Genomic DNA, 17806 nt, shown 5'->3' with positions numbered 1-17806 from the left:
CCTCCCCAGATTTCTGTTTGTCTTTTAGTGCCTCCCCATCGTCATCCCTAAGGCCTTTTTCAAGCAGGTGAACAAGATCATCTCGGGCTTTATATGGGCGAATAAAACCCCACGGGTGAAGAGAATGCGGTTGGAGCGTAGTCCGGGGTGGGAGTTGGTGCCGCCGCCGAACATCTGCAACTACTACTGGGCAGCTAACATCGCCATGATTCGGAAGTGGGTAATAGGGGAGGGGTCGGCATGGGAGCGGCTGGAGGCAGCGTCTTGGAAAGGCATTGGTAACGGCACCTCTGCCGTTCTCGCCGGCCTGGTACTCCACACGTCCGGTGGTAGTGGCGGCTCTGAGGATCTGGAGGCAATGGAGGAGGCATAAGAAGGTGGAGGGTGCGTCGGTCTGGATCCCGATTTGTAACAACCACAGGTTTGCACCGGGCAGGCTGGGTGGAGGGTTCCAGAGCTGGCAGAGAGCAGGAATTAGAAGGATGGGGGATCTATTTATAGACGGGAGCTTTCCCAGCTTGAAGGCGCTGGAGGATAAATTTAAACTACCACCAGGGAATGGGTTTAGATATTTGCAAGTGCGAGACTTCCTGAGAAAGCAGGTGCTGGCCTTTCCGCTGCTGCCGCCACGGGGGGATACAGGATGTGTCTGGTACCTGGATGGGGGAGGGAAAAGTGTCAGATATCTACCAGGAGCTGTTGGAGGAGCTTTAGGGCAAGTGGGAGGACGAGCTAGGTGGAGAGTTAGAGGCAGGTCTATGGGCAGATGCCCTAAGCAGGGTCAATTCCTCCTCGTCATGTGCCAGGCTTAGCCTAATACAATTCAAGGTGGTCCACCGGTCACATATGATGGCGGCGAGGATGAGCAAGTTTTTCGGGGTAGAGGATAGATGTGTGAGGCGCGCGGGAACCCCATCAAACCATGTCCACATGTTCTGGGCATGCTCGAAGCTCAGAGGGTTTTGGCAGGGGTTTGCAAAGGCAATGTCCACGGTGCTAGGAACTCGGGCGGTGCCGAGTCCAGAGGTAGCGATCTTTGGAGTGTCAGAAGATCCGGGAGTTCAGGGAGTGAAAGAGGCCAATGTCCTGGCCTTTGCCTCCCTAGTAGCCCGGAGACGGATCCTCTTAATGTGGAGGGACTGAAGCCCCCCCGAGTGTCGAGACCTGGGTCAGTGACATGGCTGGGTTTCTCAGTCTTCAGAAAATAAAGTTTGCCTTAAGAAGGTCAATGTTAGGGTTCTCTCAGAGGTGGCAGCCGTTCGTCGACTTTCTCGGGGAAAATTAAAATGTTAGCAGAAGCAGTATTCCAAGGTGGGGGGGCGGATAGGTGTTAGATGGTTGTGGTGTGCGAAGATTGGGTCGGGTGGGGAAATGTTTATTGTTATTGTTTTTGTTATTGTTATAAAAATTTGCAAATACTTTAATAAAAATATTTTTTTTCAAAATAAAGTGCTGGAGGACTATGGAGTTTGTTGTTTGTTCATTATTAAGTTCATCTGTGTTGTATCTTGGGGGGGAATTTTGTAATGTGGGGGAGGACTTGGGGTGGTGTCTTTGTTTGTTGATAGGTGTTTGTTCTTGGCGATGTTTGGGTTTGTATATTGCATTGTTGAGTTTTATTTTGAGGGGGGAAGAAGGACTGGATGTTGTTTTTCCTCTAGGATTCTGTATTAAAGTTTGGTTTGGGTGGGGGTGGGGTATTGGTCGTTGATATATTGTTGGGTTGACTTGGATTTTTACCCTGTTCGGTATAGCTAGTTAATGGCAGCTTGTTATCATGGAGGTGTTTTTTTTTTAAAGATAACGAGCTTAGGCTTTTTGTTACTGTTTTGTTTGGACTTGGGAAGGGGGGAGTTGTTCTTCTGTTGGTTGTTTGGTTGGTCTTCAGGATGCGGTGGGAGGGGGAAGGAAGTGGGGGGAGAAGGGGGAGACTGCTAATGGTGATGATTGCTTTGTTTTGGGACTGGCTTTATGGGGGATTTGGTGGCCATCTTGAGTGGGCCCAAAGTTGGCACAGGTTGAGGCACTGTTGGATTGCCTCACAGGGTGGATGTGCTGATCTTGGGGGTGGGGGTGGGGTGGGCGGAGGGAGGAGAAGAGAAGGCCCCTGATCCAATTGGTAACCTGGAATGTCAGGGGTTTAAATGGCCCAGTAAAACGGACCCGGGTGTTTGTGCACTCGAGAAGATTGAAGACGGATATGGTCTTTCTTTAAAAGAAGACCCATTTGAGGATTAAGGATCAAACGAGGTTGCGGAAGAGATGGGTGGGCAGGTATACCAAGGCAGGGTTCTGCTTGCAGGGCGCAGGGGACCGCAGTGTTGATTAATAAGAGGGTGGCTTTTTCTGTGGGAAATATATTGGCAGACTCAAGTGGGAGGTAAGTGGGGCTAAGAAGTTTTTTTTTCTTTTCTCATGTCCGCAGGTTATCGGCGATCATTATATCGGATAATGATCTGCATTTTATGGACCTGATGTTGGAGCCAGCCCACTATCAGAGACCCCATGAAGACAGGACATGGTGTTGCTCACGAATAAAAGAGAGCAAGTATCCTCTGCCATTGGGGAATATGTTGAGTTCAACAGGAATGAGGCAGTCTCACTGTCCACGCTCTGGGAGGCCCTGAAAGCAGTGGTTAGGTGGGAGATAATCTCTTTTAAGGCGCATAGAGATAAATCTGGGAAGGTGGAGAAGCAGAGGCTGGTGGTCTCCATTCTCGATGTGGACCGCCAGTACTCGATAGCCCCGATTCCGGAGATATGGGTTGACAGAAAGAAGTTGAAAATGGAGTTTGAGTTGTTGTCAATGGGTAAGGTGGTGTCCCAGCTACGTCGCTCAAATCCGATTTTCTATGGAGTATGGGGAGAAAGCCATTTGTCTGTTGGCTCACCAGCTGAGACGGCAGGCTGCCTCCCGAGAGATAGTTCTGGTCAGGGACTCAGGTGGCGGGATAGTTTCTGCACCAGAGAAGGTTAAAGACGTGTTTGAGACCTTCTATCGTGGGTTGTATGAGCTACAGCCTCCATTGGGAGGCATATCAATGAAACATTTTGGATGGATCGGCCTTCCCAGAGGTGGAGCAGGAGAGAAGACAGAAATTGGAGACGCCGATTGGGCTGGAGGAGATCATGAGTTGTATTCAGTTGATGGAGACGGGCAAAGCACCGGAACCGGATGGGGTTTCCCATTGAATTTTGCAAACAGTTTGCTGGTCAGTTGGTCCCACTTCTGTTGGATATATTTAATGATTGTGTCTCGGGAGGTGTTGCCTGTTATGCTAATGCAGGGGTCAATTTCCTTGATCCTGAAGAAGGACAAGGATCTCATGGAATGTGGGTCGTATCAGCCTATCTCATTGTTAAACGCTGACACTAAGTTGTTTTCTAATGGTTGCCAATGAGGTTGAGTGGGGTACCTCTTTGAGATCCTGGAATGGTTTGGCTTCAGGTCAAAGTTTATTTAATGGATTAAGCTACTATACAGGGCCCTAACCACGAGTACAACACATGGGTTCCCGTTGTCTCTGCTGTTGTTTGCCGTAGCAATCGAGCCGATGGCCATTGCATTGAAGTCGTCTACTGGATGGAGGAGGCTAGAGCGTGGGGGAGGGAGTATATGGTGCCTTATATGCGGACGATCTGTTACTGTTTATTACAGTCCCTCTCTCCAATGTGGGGGAGATAATGGAGCTGCACAGGAAGTTTGGCTCCTTTTTGGGGTACAAGCTAAATCTGGGTAAGAGTGATTTTTTTCTGGTGAGCCCCCCCCAGGGAGCGGAGCCGATCTGTGGCCAAGACTAGCTTCCAGATCTGGGTATCCAGGTGACTCATGAGTGGGCCATGCATCATGAAGGAAACTTTTCTAGTCTGGTGGAAGGGGTGAAGGCCGATTTGAAAGGTGTGATGCCCTCCCTCTTCCCCTAGTGGGAAGGGTACAGATGGTGAAGTTGAATATTGGCTTTACCCAATCTATTATGCTATTACTGGGCAGCAAACATTGGTGGTTTGAGGATCCAAACTCTATATGGGGGCAGATAGAGGAGGTTTTGTGTATAGGGTAGATTCTGAGGGCCCTGGTCACAGCACCACTCCCTTTTTCTCCCTGCTAGATTCTTGTCTGGTCTGGTGGTAATAGCTACTTTGAGGATTTGGAATCAGTTTAGGTAGCATTTTAAGTAGGCTCCATGTCGGTTTGGCTCCGATTTGAAGAAACCAGGGGCGGGATTCTCCACTCCCATGCCGAAGTGGCCGCGCCGTCGTGAACGCCATCGAGGTTCACGACGGCGCGGAACGGCCCCGGTCCCGACCGATTCAGGCCCTGACAATGGGCCAGTATCAGGGCCGCGTCATCTACACGCGCCAGGCCTTGTCGCCCGCGTAAAAGCGGCGCCGCATAGATGACGCGGCCGGCGCCGCATAACGGACGTCATCCGCGCATGCTTGGTTGCCGTCCTCTCTAAGTCCGCCCCGCAAGAAGATGGGGGACGGATCTTGCGGGGCCGCGGAAGGAAGGAGGTCCTTCTTCAGAGAGGACGGCCCAACAATCGGTGGGCACCGATCGCGGGCCACCCCACATTCCAGGTGAAGCCCGGTGCAGGCCGCCCCCCCCCCCCCCCCCAGCGTTCACGCACTGCCCACAACTGCAGCGACCAGGTGTGGACGGCGCCGGGGGGAACCCGCCGTTTTGGCCTGGCCGCTCGGCCCATCCGGGGCTCAGAATAGCGGGGGTGCCGGAGAATCGCCATTTTCGGTGTCTCCGGCGATTCTCCGGCCCGCGAAACTCGACTGGGCCGTTCCCGCCATTTGGGAGAATCGCGGGAGGACGTCGGACCGGCGTCCCCGGACATTTTGGTGGCCCAGGCGATTCTCCCAACCGGCGTGGGAGTGGAGAATCGCGCCCCATAGGTTTGTGCCGTCTGGCTTAGATTCGTCGTTTAGGGCATGGAGAGGGTGGGGTTAGAGACGTTTGGGGATATGTTTCTGGAAGGTAGGTTCGCTGGCCTGGACGTTGTTAGAGAAGTTCCAACTCCTGAGAAGGAATGTATTTAGGTACTTTTGGGTGTGCAAGGAACTACCTTATTTCCTCTGGTACCGTCGCCCTCGTTTATGGACATGGCCGAGTTAGGGGAAGGTAAGATTTTAGAGGTTGATGGCAGATGCTGGCGACGGAGCAGGCATTATTGGAGGAGGTAAAGAGGAAGTGATAGGTGAGCTAGGTTTGGGCTTTGACAGAGGAGTGTGGAGCGAGGCTCTTCACAGTGTCAACTTCATATCCTCATGTGTGAGGTTAAGCCTGATCCAACGTGATGCACAGGGCCCAACTGACTAGGGCACCTATGAGTGGGTTCTTCTCGGGATAGAGGATAAATGTGAACAGTGCTCTAAGGGCTGGCGAACCACATGCACATGTTTTGGTCTTGCCCAAGCTTGTTTGTTTCTGGTTATCCTTTTTTGATACAATTTAAAGGATTTTGGGCGTTCAGCTGGAACCGTGCTCATTGGTGGCTATTTTTGGAGTGTCGCACTGCAGATGGGGATGAAGGTTGATGTCTTAGCCTTCCCTTTCCTTAACAGCTGGAGATGAGTTCTGCTTGGGTGGAGGTTCCCGGTGCCGTCTAAGGCCTTGACTTGGTTGGGGGACATGATGAAATTTTTGCACCGAGAGAAGATTAAGTATACCATGAGGGTTTCAGCGGAAGGGTTCTACTCGAGGTGGCAGCCTACAGTCAGCTGTTGAGGCGCCGGGGGGGGGGGGGGGGGGGGGGGGGGCGTGGCGGGGGGGGGGGGGGGCTTTTTAGTTGGGTTAAGATTTTGTTTTCCTTATGGGAGGCGGAGGGAGTTTGGGGGGACTGGGTGGGTGCATTGTGGGATTGGATTTGGCTGTATTGCTGTTGGGTTTGTTATAATGGAACTTTTGTTTGAATTTAAAAAATACATTGCAAATACACGCTGGGGAACAATTTGATGCAGAATTAATTTACACAACTGAATCAGCACAGCCAGTTAAGTAAGAAAGTATAATGTAACAATCACAATACTTAGGAGTGCAATGAATTACAAAATCTTGAGTGCTCTCTTTATAATGTTTATTCTTCATGCATGTTTTGGTATTCTATATTCTAGTTTTTTTTAGGTGTACTTCAGTTGGATAATTAGGGACACTCTGGATTTTTCTACTGCATTTACATTTTCAACATTAGTCAAAACGAACATCTAGTTCTTCAATAATATTTTTAAAATGTAACCAAACAACAAATGGTAGTACAACTTAGCCCGGCTGGATTTGTATTTTAAACTATTGAAATTCAATCCTTCTCACACTAATTTCTTATTTTATTCATAGTTTTTAAGAATACTGCAAGAATGTTTCGTGTATTATGACTGTTAAAAATGTATACCCAAGATGAACAAAGTAAAAACGTACTTCTTGCAAAATTAATCGCAATTAATTATTTAAGTCATTCAACAGCCTTGTTTTATTTGTATGGCGGCATGCATCTAATACCAACTCTTGTTTTACAGAATAACCTTCTTAGAGGTCAGAGATTTCCTCTCAGCTTTCTCCTAGCCAACATGAACTCACTCACCTGGTCTTTGTGTCTGCTATTAATTAGTCTCATGTGTGCAGGAGGCAAGAGACAACAACTCCATGCCAAAAGCAAAACTGCAACCCATACTGCTGTTCACAATCGATACAGACGTTCACCTGATACCAGCAACAAATGTGCTTACACCTTCTTGGTCCCGCATCAAAGAATAACAGGACCTATTTGTGTAAGTTCAAAGAGTCCAGAAACAGACAACAGTGGGATAACTAAAATGGATGTGGAGGAGCTGAAGGAGATCATGTCCAAACAGAAACGACAAATTGAAAACCTTCAGCTGTTAGTGGAAGTGGACGGAGGAATAGTAAATGAGGTGAAACTGTTGCGAAAGGAAAGTCGGAATATGAACTCACGTGTAACCCAGCTTTATATGCAACTCCTACATGAGATTATTCGTAAACGGGACAACTCACTCGAAATCTCTCAGTTAGAGAACAAAGTTCTTAATTCCACAGCTGAGATTCTGCGAATGGCCACCAGATACAGGCAACTGGAACAGAAGTATGCAGTACTGTCTGCTCTTGTTAATAATCAGTCTGTGATCATAGCCAAATTAGAGCAAGAATGCATACGTAGTCTAGCTCCAAAGGAATATGAAGCACCACCACTTGTACAAGTAGTACCACAATCCATTCCTCGCAGCAGGCAATACCAGAGCAATTTATTTGGCAGTAATGAAATACAGAGGGATCAAAATCCTGCATTTGCACGGGAACGAGGGCTTCGCTCAGGAGCCCCTTCACATGAACCTTCTCCTACAAGTATTACCATTACAGAACCACCAGTTACTGAAGAGTTAGATGGTATGTTTGTTTAATTAAAATAATGGGGTTATATTAATGCAAGGCAATCATATGATTTATTTTTTTCCAGTTTTCAAAACAATGCCTACAAGGTACTGCATGGTATAAAACTTATAAAATGGTAGGCCATACTTTGGAAATATTGCTTCACTTAATTCATGACATGCTGACTTTCACCCTTCCTCAAACAAATAAATCATAACTACACTACTTTGTATAATGCTCTCATTCTGATACAGGAAGATCATATTTTATTGAAGCTGAAATGTTTTGCATAATATGGTATCACATTCAATTACCTGTCTGAAGGCACAAACAGTGGAGTCCCAATAAAAGAAACATTGACACAGATCATAAGCTTTAAGACAAATGTTACTCCTGATGGTTAATGTCAAGACATGATTACAAATGAACAATAAGTGCCTTTGTATATGGACAAGGAATAATAACATGCCTGCTATAAGTACAGGATAATTGTCACCTGCAAGTGCAGTACCAGGCTTCAACTGTGGGTTATCATGTGGACATGGATTTTGCAAACAAAGTTGTGTCAACAGAACATTGACACAACTCACTGCTAGCTGTGTGCTGCTCTCTATGATAAATACTACTTCAAGGAAAGCAAATTTTAAGTAAAAACAGAAAATGCTGGATAAACCCAGCAGGTCTGGCAGCATCTGTGGGGGAAGGAAACATAGCTGATGTTTTGAGTCCCTATGACCCTTCTACACAACTGAGCAATTTTTAAAATTATTTATCTTCTTGCTGTAACTTTGGGTTATGCTGACTGTAATTTTATTGTGGAAGTGGTAAGGCACCATTGCGACTTTCATGAATAAGGTATTGGTCCTGGTTTTGCAGACAGTGACGAAGGAACGGTGTTTGCCTTTCACTACACTGACAGCTGATTTTGACAGGTATTTGAGTGTCAGTGGGCATCTAATTAAATGCAGCATCATCTACAGGGGACCTGTGGTGCATATGAACAGGTCAAGAAACAGTGAGGTTATTGAAGCAGATTGAAAAATCTTTAGTGAGATATAGTTGAAGAAGTATAAACCAAGAAATATAAATTAAATTTAAATCATGTACAGAAATCAAAATAAAGGACTGAAAGCTGTGATTAAGAGAGAGATAAAAGAAACAGACAAGTAAGTGAAAACTAATTCTAATTTCAACAATAATTAAATTCAGAAGGAATTGAAACTCTACATTTGAGATATAAAACTTAAATACGGGTAATCACAAAGGAATTAGGGAAGAGTTGGCTAAAGTGGACTGGGAAAGGAGTTTCACAGAAAAGACAGTTGATCAGCAATGGCAGACGTTAATGAAAATAGTTCATGACTCAAAACAAAGATATGTCCCAGTGAGGAAAAAGGATTATAGGAAGGGGATAAATCAATTACAGTTAACGAAGGAAATCAAGGATGGTATTAAACTGAAAGAAAAAACATACAATGTGGCAAAGGTTATCATAGCATCATGGAATTTACAGTGCAGAAGGAGGCCATTCAGCCCATCGAGTCTGCATCGGCCCTTGGAGCACCCTTCCTAAGCCCACACCTTCACCCCATCCCCGTAACCCAGATTAGTGGGAAGACAGAGGATTGGGAAAGGTTTAAAAACCAACAAAAGGTGACCAATAATAATAAAGAAAATGAAGATAAACTATGAGGGTCAAGTTGCAAGTAATATACAAATGGACAGTAAGAACTTATTTAAATATATAAAAAGGAAGCGAGGACAAAGAAAACATAGGCCTCTTAGAGAATGAGACTGCGGAAATAATAATGGGGAACCAGGAAATGGCAGAGGAGTTAAATAAATACTGTGTGTCAGTCTTCACGATAGAAGACACTAATACCATTTCAAAAGTACTAAATAACCAAAGGGCAAAAAAGGGGGAGGAAATAAATACAATAACGATCACTAGAGAAAAATTACTAGGGAACCAAATGGGGTAAAGGCTGAGAAGTCCTTGGACCTAATGGGTTTCTTCCTAGGATATTAAAGGAAGTAGCTATAGAGATAGAGGATACACTGGTAGTAATCTTCCAAGAATCCGTAAATTGGGAAAACCGCCTGTGCAACACTCTTATTCAAAAAGGGAGGGAGACATAAGATAGGGGACTATAGGCTAGTTAGCTTAACATCGGTTACTGGAAAAATATTAGAGCCCATTATAAAGGATGTATTCATAGAGCATTTAGAAATACATCACATAGTCAAGCAGAGTCAGCATGGCTTCATGAAGGAGAAATCATACTTGACAAAGTTATTAGAATTCTATGAGGTGGCGGCAACAGCAGGACAAATAATGGGGAACCAGTAGATGGTATATACTTGGGTTTCCAAAAAGTGTTTGATAAGGTACTGCCCAAAACACTACTTAATAAGATAGGAGCCTATGGTATGGGGGTACAATATTAGCATGGAGAGAAGATTGGCTAACTAATTGGAGACAGAGGGCGAGAATCTCAGGCCTCGTTGCGCTCTCGCACAAGCGAAATGAGGCCAGTGAATAGCGGGAGGCCAAAAATGAGAACTGCGGCAAGCGCCAAACAGTTTGTGATACAACCGGCCTGTTCCCATGGACAAAATCGGGGTCTCGCTGTAGCATGGCGCGAAACCAATTATCACCACTTTAGCCTAATTTCAATAAAACGAATGAGAGCCATCCCATATCCAACGGCCTCCTGTCATTCGGCAGCCTTCCCAGCAGGTGCTCACACTGGCGCCGATTAGTACTCCTTTTAAAAAACGTGAGCCTGGCAGAAGAGCTTCTGTGGGGAGCCGAGGAGGGGAGAAGCCATCATTGCTCACAGGCAAAGAGCCCGGGGGTGCTGGGCTTGCCATCCCAGTGCTCGGTGGGGGGTGAGGCACCCTCGGCTGGGGGTGGGAGATCCTCCGCATGGGTGGGCCACTTTGGGATGGTGGGAGGAGGGGAAAGAGTGAAGGCGCTGGGGGGGCAACCAATCGTAGCACCACCATGCGAACCCCAGAATTGTTTACACTTTCGTGGAGCCAACCCTTGTTCTTGCCCGTCTGCTCCAGCGACCACCCATAACCCCCATCGACTGCCGAGAGCTTTGGCTGTGCAGCTGAAGGCTATTGCTAATAGGGAATTTGCAATCATGGCTAAGTGAGCACTCTGCATATCCCAACTGGATTCCCGTGGGTGGCAGGCCATGTCGCATGTGGGAGTCATTGCCAGCATCCCAATCACAATGCCTGGCCACTGTGCTTGAATACTGCGGGAGGTAACGTCACACGTGCAGCAGTGAACATCCGAACACCTAGGGGATAAGACACAGCTCCAGCAACATGTCCACAACCGGAGGGTGGGTTGGTGCCACGAGGAGGGGAGATGCCTGGAGAGATGGGCCAAGGGATCGGGGGTTAGCCTGCATTGCGGAACAAAGTGACAGAGGCATCATAATAGTTGTGTACAAAGGTATTTAATGTTTTTTACAATTCCCCACTCTCGCGATGGTGCCGCCTCCCCCCCCCCCCCCCACCCCTTCCCGGCCACCGCCTACCTACCACCCCCTCCCCCAGTGCCCTCAGTGATTCTCAACGTGCCCAGTCCTCCTAGCTCTACCACTACGTTTATGTGTCTCCCCAGGATGCTCATCAGAGGTGGAGGACGCCAGCTGCTTACCATGTCCCGTGGCCTTCGATGTCCCTGGCGGGCATCCTCTGAGGGCTCTGGGACCGGAGGGTCCCAGCTCACTTGTTGGGGCACATGCACAGCCGTGCCTCCCTGTCCCGTGTGCTGGCTTCAAGACGCAGCCTCATCAGGGGGGTGGAACTCGGTGGATCTGGTGGCCACTGTTGCCTCGACATGGGATGGTTCTGGGTTGGCACCCAATCACCAGGCAGGAATGTTCGCTTCCAGTCAGGCAACACTTCAGCAGTCAAGGGCATTCGGCCTCTGATCTTTGGGTACGTGATCTTCAATCATCAGGCAGGAACGTTCCCCCTTCCAGTAGAGGAACACTTCAGCAGTCAAGGACACTCAGCCTCTGATCTTCGGGTAAGCGTTCTCCAAGGCGGCCTTCAGGACGTGTGACAACGCAGAATCGCCGAGCAGAAACTGATAGCCAAGTTCCACACGCATGAGTACGGCCTCAAATGGGACCTTGGATTCATGTCACATTACATTCACCCCCACCATCCGGCCTGGGCTTGCAAAATCCTACCAACCGTCCTGGCTTGAGACAATTCACACCTCTTTAACCTGTCTCCAGTCGCACCGTAAAGACTTGTAAAGACTTAATTCCCTGCAAAGACTCACATTCAAAGTATCATCTTGCATCATTGACTTTGTCTATATACAAGTTTGTGGAACTCATCTCTTTACTCACATGATGAAGGAGCTGCGCTCCGAAAGCTACTGACTCCAAACAAATCTGTTGGACTTTAACCTGGTGTTATAAGACTTCTTACTGTGCCCACCCTAGTCCAACGCCGGCATCTCCACACCATGGCTAAGGAAAAAGGTCACTCATTTAAGACAGAGATGAGGAGTAATTTCTTCTCTTGAGAGGGTTGTGAATCTGTGGAATTCTTTATTGCAAAGGGCTGCAGAGGTTGGGTAATTAAGTATGTTCGAGGTTGAGAAAAGATTTTTAATCAGTAAGGGAATCAAGAGTTATGGGAAAAAAGTGGGAATGTGGAATTGAGGATTATCATATCAGATCAGTCATGATCCCATTGAATAGCGGAGCAGACTCGATGGACCGAATGGCCTACTTCTGCTCCTACATCTTGTGGTCACTGCCAGTTAAGTGTTTTGGCAGTAATTATGATATATCATACCATTAAAATGTACTTAGACCTGAATGCTCTTGCCCTAACTTTTCCTGCCTTGTTCAATAAGTGTGATACGATATTGATATCAATCCTTGTATTGATTTCAATGCAAAACTAGTGGTGAGGTACTGTTATAGTGCAGCTTCTGGGCAAATAAAGTAACCTGAATGTAACTTTTGTTTTTCTACATTTTCTGCATTAACTGCATTTATGCACTCTGAGAACTGCTTTTCGATTTTTGCCATTATAACTCTGAGCTCTTACCACAGGCTAATTTCACCATTAAAACACTCAAACTTATGCTTTTTAGATAATGCAGTCGAGGCAGTTAGAATTCACAAGGCTGCCTATTGCAGATACATTTAAAAAGTGGCAGATGAAACGACAGAATCAACTGATTTCAGACTTCTGCAATAAACCCAAGTAAAAATGGGTTTAACTTCATAGAAGGACAGCAAATGCAGCACACATAACAGATTGCCTTTATAAATTACTTCAAATCAACTGTTCATCAACTATTTTTGTCGTTAACATAGCTGGGGTAATTTAATTCCAAAGGTACTCTGAACTTTTAATGATAACTGTCTTTTTCAAGAGGGGAAAAGTGTGATGGCTGAGAGAACTTGCAGTAAAAAACATTCTCCATCCCGGTTGAGCTAACAAGTAATTCATATATTTCTACTTTATTGGAAAGGTATCATTCATTCTACTCTTCGTGTGCTAGTTCCGGGTGGGGATATATCGAGCTGTCAGAAGGTACAGAGTCCATTGATGTGCATCTCCATATAAAAATCACACTATTTAGGCATGTGTTCCCATTCTAAAGGATAAATAGGAAATCTCTAAGATGAGAAACTTGGCCACGAACCTGGCAAGCACAGAGCAATATTTTACAGGCACTAATGTTTCCTGTCTTGGACACATCCGAGTGATTTCCTTTGTATTTTTTGTAATGACCTCTCAGATAACTTCCTATAGTAAGAAATAAAAGTGAAATTTGCTGTATTTTTGCAAAGGTGGGAGAATGATGTATAAACCTTTGAAGGATTTCTTAATTTCATCCACATGTGCTGAACTATTTCGCTGTAAAGTACAACAGTATCATATATTGGGATTTTATCCTATTAGTCCAACAAGGAAGAATTGGGAATTGGTTATGTTGAAGTGTTGTGCTTTAATAAATTTACACTAATTTAAATAGCTACACTTCCAATCACTGAGATGAGAAGCAAGAAAACATTTAATCTGATTTACATAAATGCGCTGTATACCAAATAGTTCATGCCGGTGTTTATGTTTCACACAAGCCTTGTTCGGTCTTTCCTCATCAAAATCCATCAATGCAATTCTCTATTGCCTTCTCCCTCAAACGCTTGTCTAATATTCCTAGTTGCATCTATATTATTTGTTTCAGCTACACCTTGTGGAAGGGAGTTCACATTTCTACTACTCTTTGGGTAAAAATGTTTCTTCTGATTTGTTCATGAGCAAACTATAATTACTATTATCAACAGTAACTGGGGAAATTACGAAATGGTCTACCATCAGTTGTTTAACAACAGAACCATGTCAATTATGGTGAGGTTAATTTTATTCATGCGAGACCAGCATGACATGGGGCTGGATTCTCCCAAAATGGGACTACGTCCCCATGTGGAGTTTTACTTTCTCCCGAAATTCCTATTAAAAAATTGAGCTAATTCAATGCCCTTTAGGGGGCTAGCAGGGACCCAGAGTAAATCTCACAGACTTGCTGCGGATACGGGTCCCTCGCACCTCCAGCGGCCACGGCGAGCTCCATGGCGGTCTCGGACCGCAGAGCCAGACAGAGAAAGGAGACCCCCACCCTATCGGCTGTGCGGATCTAACCACCAGCTGCCGATAAGGCCTCCCCCCCGCCCCTGCCCCCAACCAGGACGGCCACGGACTGAGTCCGCAGCAGCCACGCCAGCATCTCGACCAGCAATAGCAGGTTAGTTCCACGGCATCAGGAACTCGGCCGGTCGGTAGCGAAGGTTTGCTGGGCGGATCTCTGTCAATGGGCACCCAGCTGCGCGGCGTACTCCACGGTCACGCCGATTTTCGGGGTCCAGAGAATGGAACTGAATGTAGTAACTGAAATTTAATTGTTACAATCAATTGCTACCTGTAAATAGAACTTCCTACCGATGCGCATTTTATGACATCTCAGTATTATTCTCAAAAGAAATCGAACCTGGGACCCTGGAGCTGTGAAGCAATTGTGCTATCCACAATGCTCCCGTGCTACCGGGTCACTGTCTGTGCGGAGTCTGCACGTTCTCCCAGTGTCTGCGTGGGTTTCCTCCGGATGCTCCGGTTTCCTCCCACAGTCCAAAGACGTGCAGGTTAGGTGGATTGGCCATGATAAATTGCCCTTAGTGACCAAAAAGGTGAGTATGGGTTATTGGGTTACGGGGATAAGGTGGAAGTGAGGGCTTAAGTGGGTCGGTGCAGACTCGATGGGCCGAATGGCTCCTTCTGCACTGTATGTTCCATGTTCTAATGCCCTCTACCTTCATAAAATTAAACACAATTGATATACAATTAACATGAACAGTATAGACATCTGCCCGGATGTAAGCCCAAGAGTCCTGAACATGATTTAGAGTACCCAATTCATTTTTTCCAATTAAGGGGCAGTTTTTTGCGTGACCAATCCATCTAGCCTGCACATCTTTGGGTTGTGGGGGCGAGACCCACTCAAACACGGGGAGAATGTGCAAACTCCACACTGACAGTCACCCAGAGCCGGGATCAAACCTGGGACCTCGGCGCCATGAGGCAGCAGGGCTAATCCACTGCACCACCGTGCTGCCCTGACTTTTAACGGGAAAGAGAAGTACTCTTGAAATTGAGAGTACCTAATGCAGGGATTTCATGACACATTTGAAAGCATCTTTGAAGCATACCCAGATTAGTGAAATGAATAATCAGCTTCTTAAAACACCAGGGGGTAGATACTTTCCACTTAAAAGTTATTCTGGTAGATAGCTGATATTCAGGGAGCTGTGACAGAGGTCATGAGCTTGGTAGCTTCTTTCACAACCAAAAGTGGGAATCATTGAGGGGGGATAAACAATACTATTTTGCTGTGAAATGTTTTCACTGACTTCCAGTGGCGGCCATGGTATAAGTGGTCGCACATTTGGTAGCTCCCGCTTGGCGGTGTTTATGGACTTTTCGCTGGTTAACGGGCAGACCTTTTAATGCAGGAGTGGCGGAGGAAGAGTTTGTTCCACCGGTGGATGGATGCGTGGACCAGAAGTGACTTTAGGCGAAAGGAGCTGTTGGATCGAGAAACTTTCCCTCCCGGCCTTACCATCTCAGTGGTCTTTGGAGCAGCTGGTGGACGTCTTGAATAAGAAGTTCACCCAGCAGAGGAAGGAGTCTCTGAAAGACCTGGCGAGGACGGCGAATCAGATTCAGGCGGGGATTGACCGCTTGGAGATGAGGTTGGAGTCTTAAAGCCAGGCGATCCAGAAGGTGGAGGAGATGGTGGGGAGCATGAAGAGCAGCTTACTTCGTTGGTGGCTGAGATGGGGGTGATGCGTGATATCTGGAAGCGGCTTCAGGAGAAAATGGAGGATCTGGAGAACTGCTCCCGGAGATAGAACCTGAGGATCGTGGGGTTGACAGAGAGCAGTGAGGGAGCGGACGCTGGCTCATATTGGCCAGGATGTTTGAGAAGTTGCTGGGAGAGGGGGGTCTTCGAACGGCCCCTGGAGGAGGACCGGGCGCTCAGCGTGCTGATGAGGAAGCCACAGGGTAACAAGTCACCAAGGACGCTGGTGGTCCGGTTACACTGGTTTCTGGACAAGGAGCGGATCCTGAGGTGGGTAGTGAACATCAGGTATACCAGGACCTGGGTGCGGAGCTGGCCAAGAGGAGAGCGGGCATTAATAAAGTGAAGGCTGCCCTCTATACCCGACTTGCCTCTGGGTGACCTACAATGGCATCACTTTGGGATGCTGTAGGAAGCGATGGAGTTTTTGAGGGACAATGGACTGGTAGGAGAGGAAGGACACTGAACTTTGGAGGAGGTGCTCTTTTTTCTTTGGGGGCCATTGTCCTTTGTTCTTCTGAGGGGGATGGGAGGTTGTTCTTTTCTTTTTCAGGTAGCGGGCGTGGAACTCTTCGCAGTGCCCGTCTGTTGCGCCGTAGCAGGGAGCCATCAGCCATGCGGACAAGGAACGATCTTGGGGCCACTTGTTTGATCACAACAACTGTGGCTGCCAGTCGCCCTCAGGCAATTGGACACAAACATGATCAGTTGGGGCCAGCTCGGGTAGATCCGTGGCATGAGCATCGTATGTGGCTTTCTGTTAGGCCCGTGACTGCTGCATTTTCTGTAAGACCGTGAGGTGGTCAAGGTCTGGAACATGGATGGCTGGAACTGTGGTCCTCAGAGTGTGATTCATGAGCATCTGCGCTGGAGACAACCCAGTGGACAGTGGGGTTCCCCAGTATGCCAGCATCGCCAGGTTGAAGTCGGAGCCTGAGTCTGCAGCTTTGCACAGCATCCGCTTTACAATATGGACCTCTCTCTCGGCCTTCCCGTTTGACTGCGGGTAGTGGGGCTGGAGGTTACGTGACGGAAGTTGTAGGCCTGTGCAAAATCAGACCATTCCTGGCTGTAAAAGCAAGGACCGTTGTCGCTCATTAACGTGAGTGGAATCCCATGCCTGGCAAACGTTTCTTTGCAGGCTTTGATTACCGCCTTCAACGTGAGGTCGACAGTTTCACCACTTCTGGGTAACTGGAGAAGTAGTCGACCAGGAGTACGTAGTCACGCCCCTTGATGTGGAAAAGGTCTACACCTACTTTGGACCACGGAGAGGTCATGATCTCATGCTGTTGCAACGTTTCCTTGGGTTGAGCTGGTTGAAACTTCTGACAGGTAGGGCAGTTGAGGACTGTGTCGGTAATGTCCTGGCTGATGCCCGGCCAATAGACCGCCTCGCGAGATCTGCGTCGGCATTTCTCGACCCCAAGGTGACCATCATGGAGTTGGCCCAGCACCATGGCCCGCATGCTCTGAGGAATTACGATCCTGTCGAGTTTCAGAAGGATTACCTCCACACCGTCAGGTCATCTTTTACGTTATAGAACTGGGGACATTGTCCCTTCTGCCAGTCATTGGTAAGGTGCTGCATCACACGCTGCAGCAGAGGATCCTTGGCCGCCTCCTCACGAATTTGGACCACCTGTTCGTCAGAGGCCGGAAGGTTGGTGGCACACAACTGCACTTGCGCTTCTATGTGGCAGATGAAGTCACTTTGTTCACACGGTGTGGTAATGGACCTGGATAGGGCATCCGCAGCGATCAGCTCTTTGCTTGGCATGTAGACAAGTTCGAAGTCGTAGCGGTGTAGCTCAAGAAGAATTCGCTGTAACCAAGGTGTCATGTCATTTAAATCCTTCTCGATTAGATGGACTAGAAGCCTGTGGTCCGTTTCTACCGTGAATTCTGGCAGGCCGTAAACGTAGTCATGAAACTTGACTATCCCTGTCAGGAGGCCCAGACACTCCTTCTCAATCTGAGCGTACCGTTGCTCAATG

At 47.4% G+C, this 17806-nt stretch overlaps 2 protein-coding genes across 4 annotated transcripts in view; one reads left to right on the top strand and one right to left on the bottom strand.

Moving 5' to 3' along the window:
- Positions 1-17806, bottom strand: part of ralgps2 (Ral GEF with PH domain and SH3 binding motif 2) — a 677925-nt gene that overhangs the window by 278731 nt on the left and 381388 nt on the right. The window lies entirely within an intron of this gene.
- angptl1a (angiopoietin-like 1a) overlaps positions 1-17806 on the top strand; it is a 110564-nt gene that overhangs the window by 48296 nt on the left and 44462 nt on the right. Inside the window, exon 2 of the mRNA XM_072511680.1 lies at positions 6523-7408. Within this exon, the coding sequence (XP_072367781.1) occupies positions 6574-7408 (835 nt within the window). The 5' untranslated portion in view covers positions 6523-6573. The remainder of the gene's footprint in view (positions 1-6522; positions 7409-17806) is intronic.

The sequence above is a fragment of the Scyliorhinus torazame genome, chromosome 7 (genome assembly GCF_047496885.1).
Source record: "Scyliorhinus torazame isolate Kashiwa2021f chromosome 7, sScyTor2.1, whole genome shotgun sequence".
Classification (NCBI taxonomy): Eukaryota; Metazoa; Chordata; class Chondrichthyes; order Carcharhiniformes; family Scyliorhinidae; genus Scyliorhinus; species Scyliorhinus torazame.
This window is presented reverse-complemented; position numbering and strand designations above follow the sequence as displayed.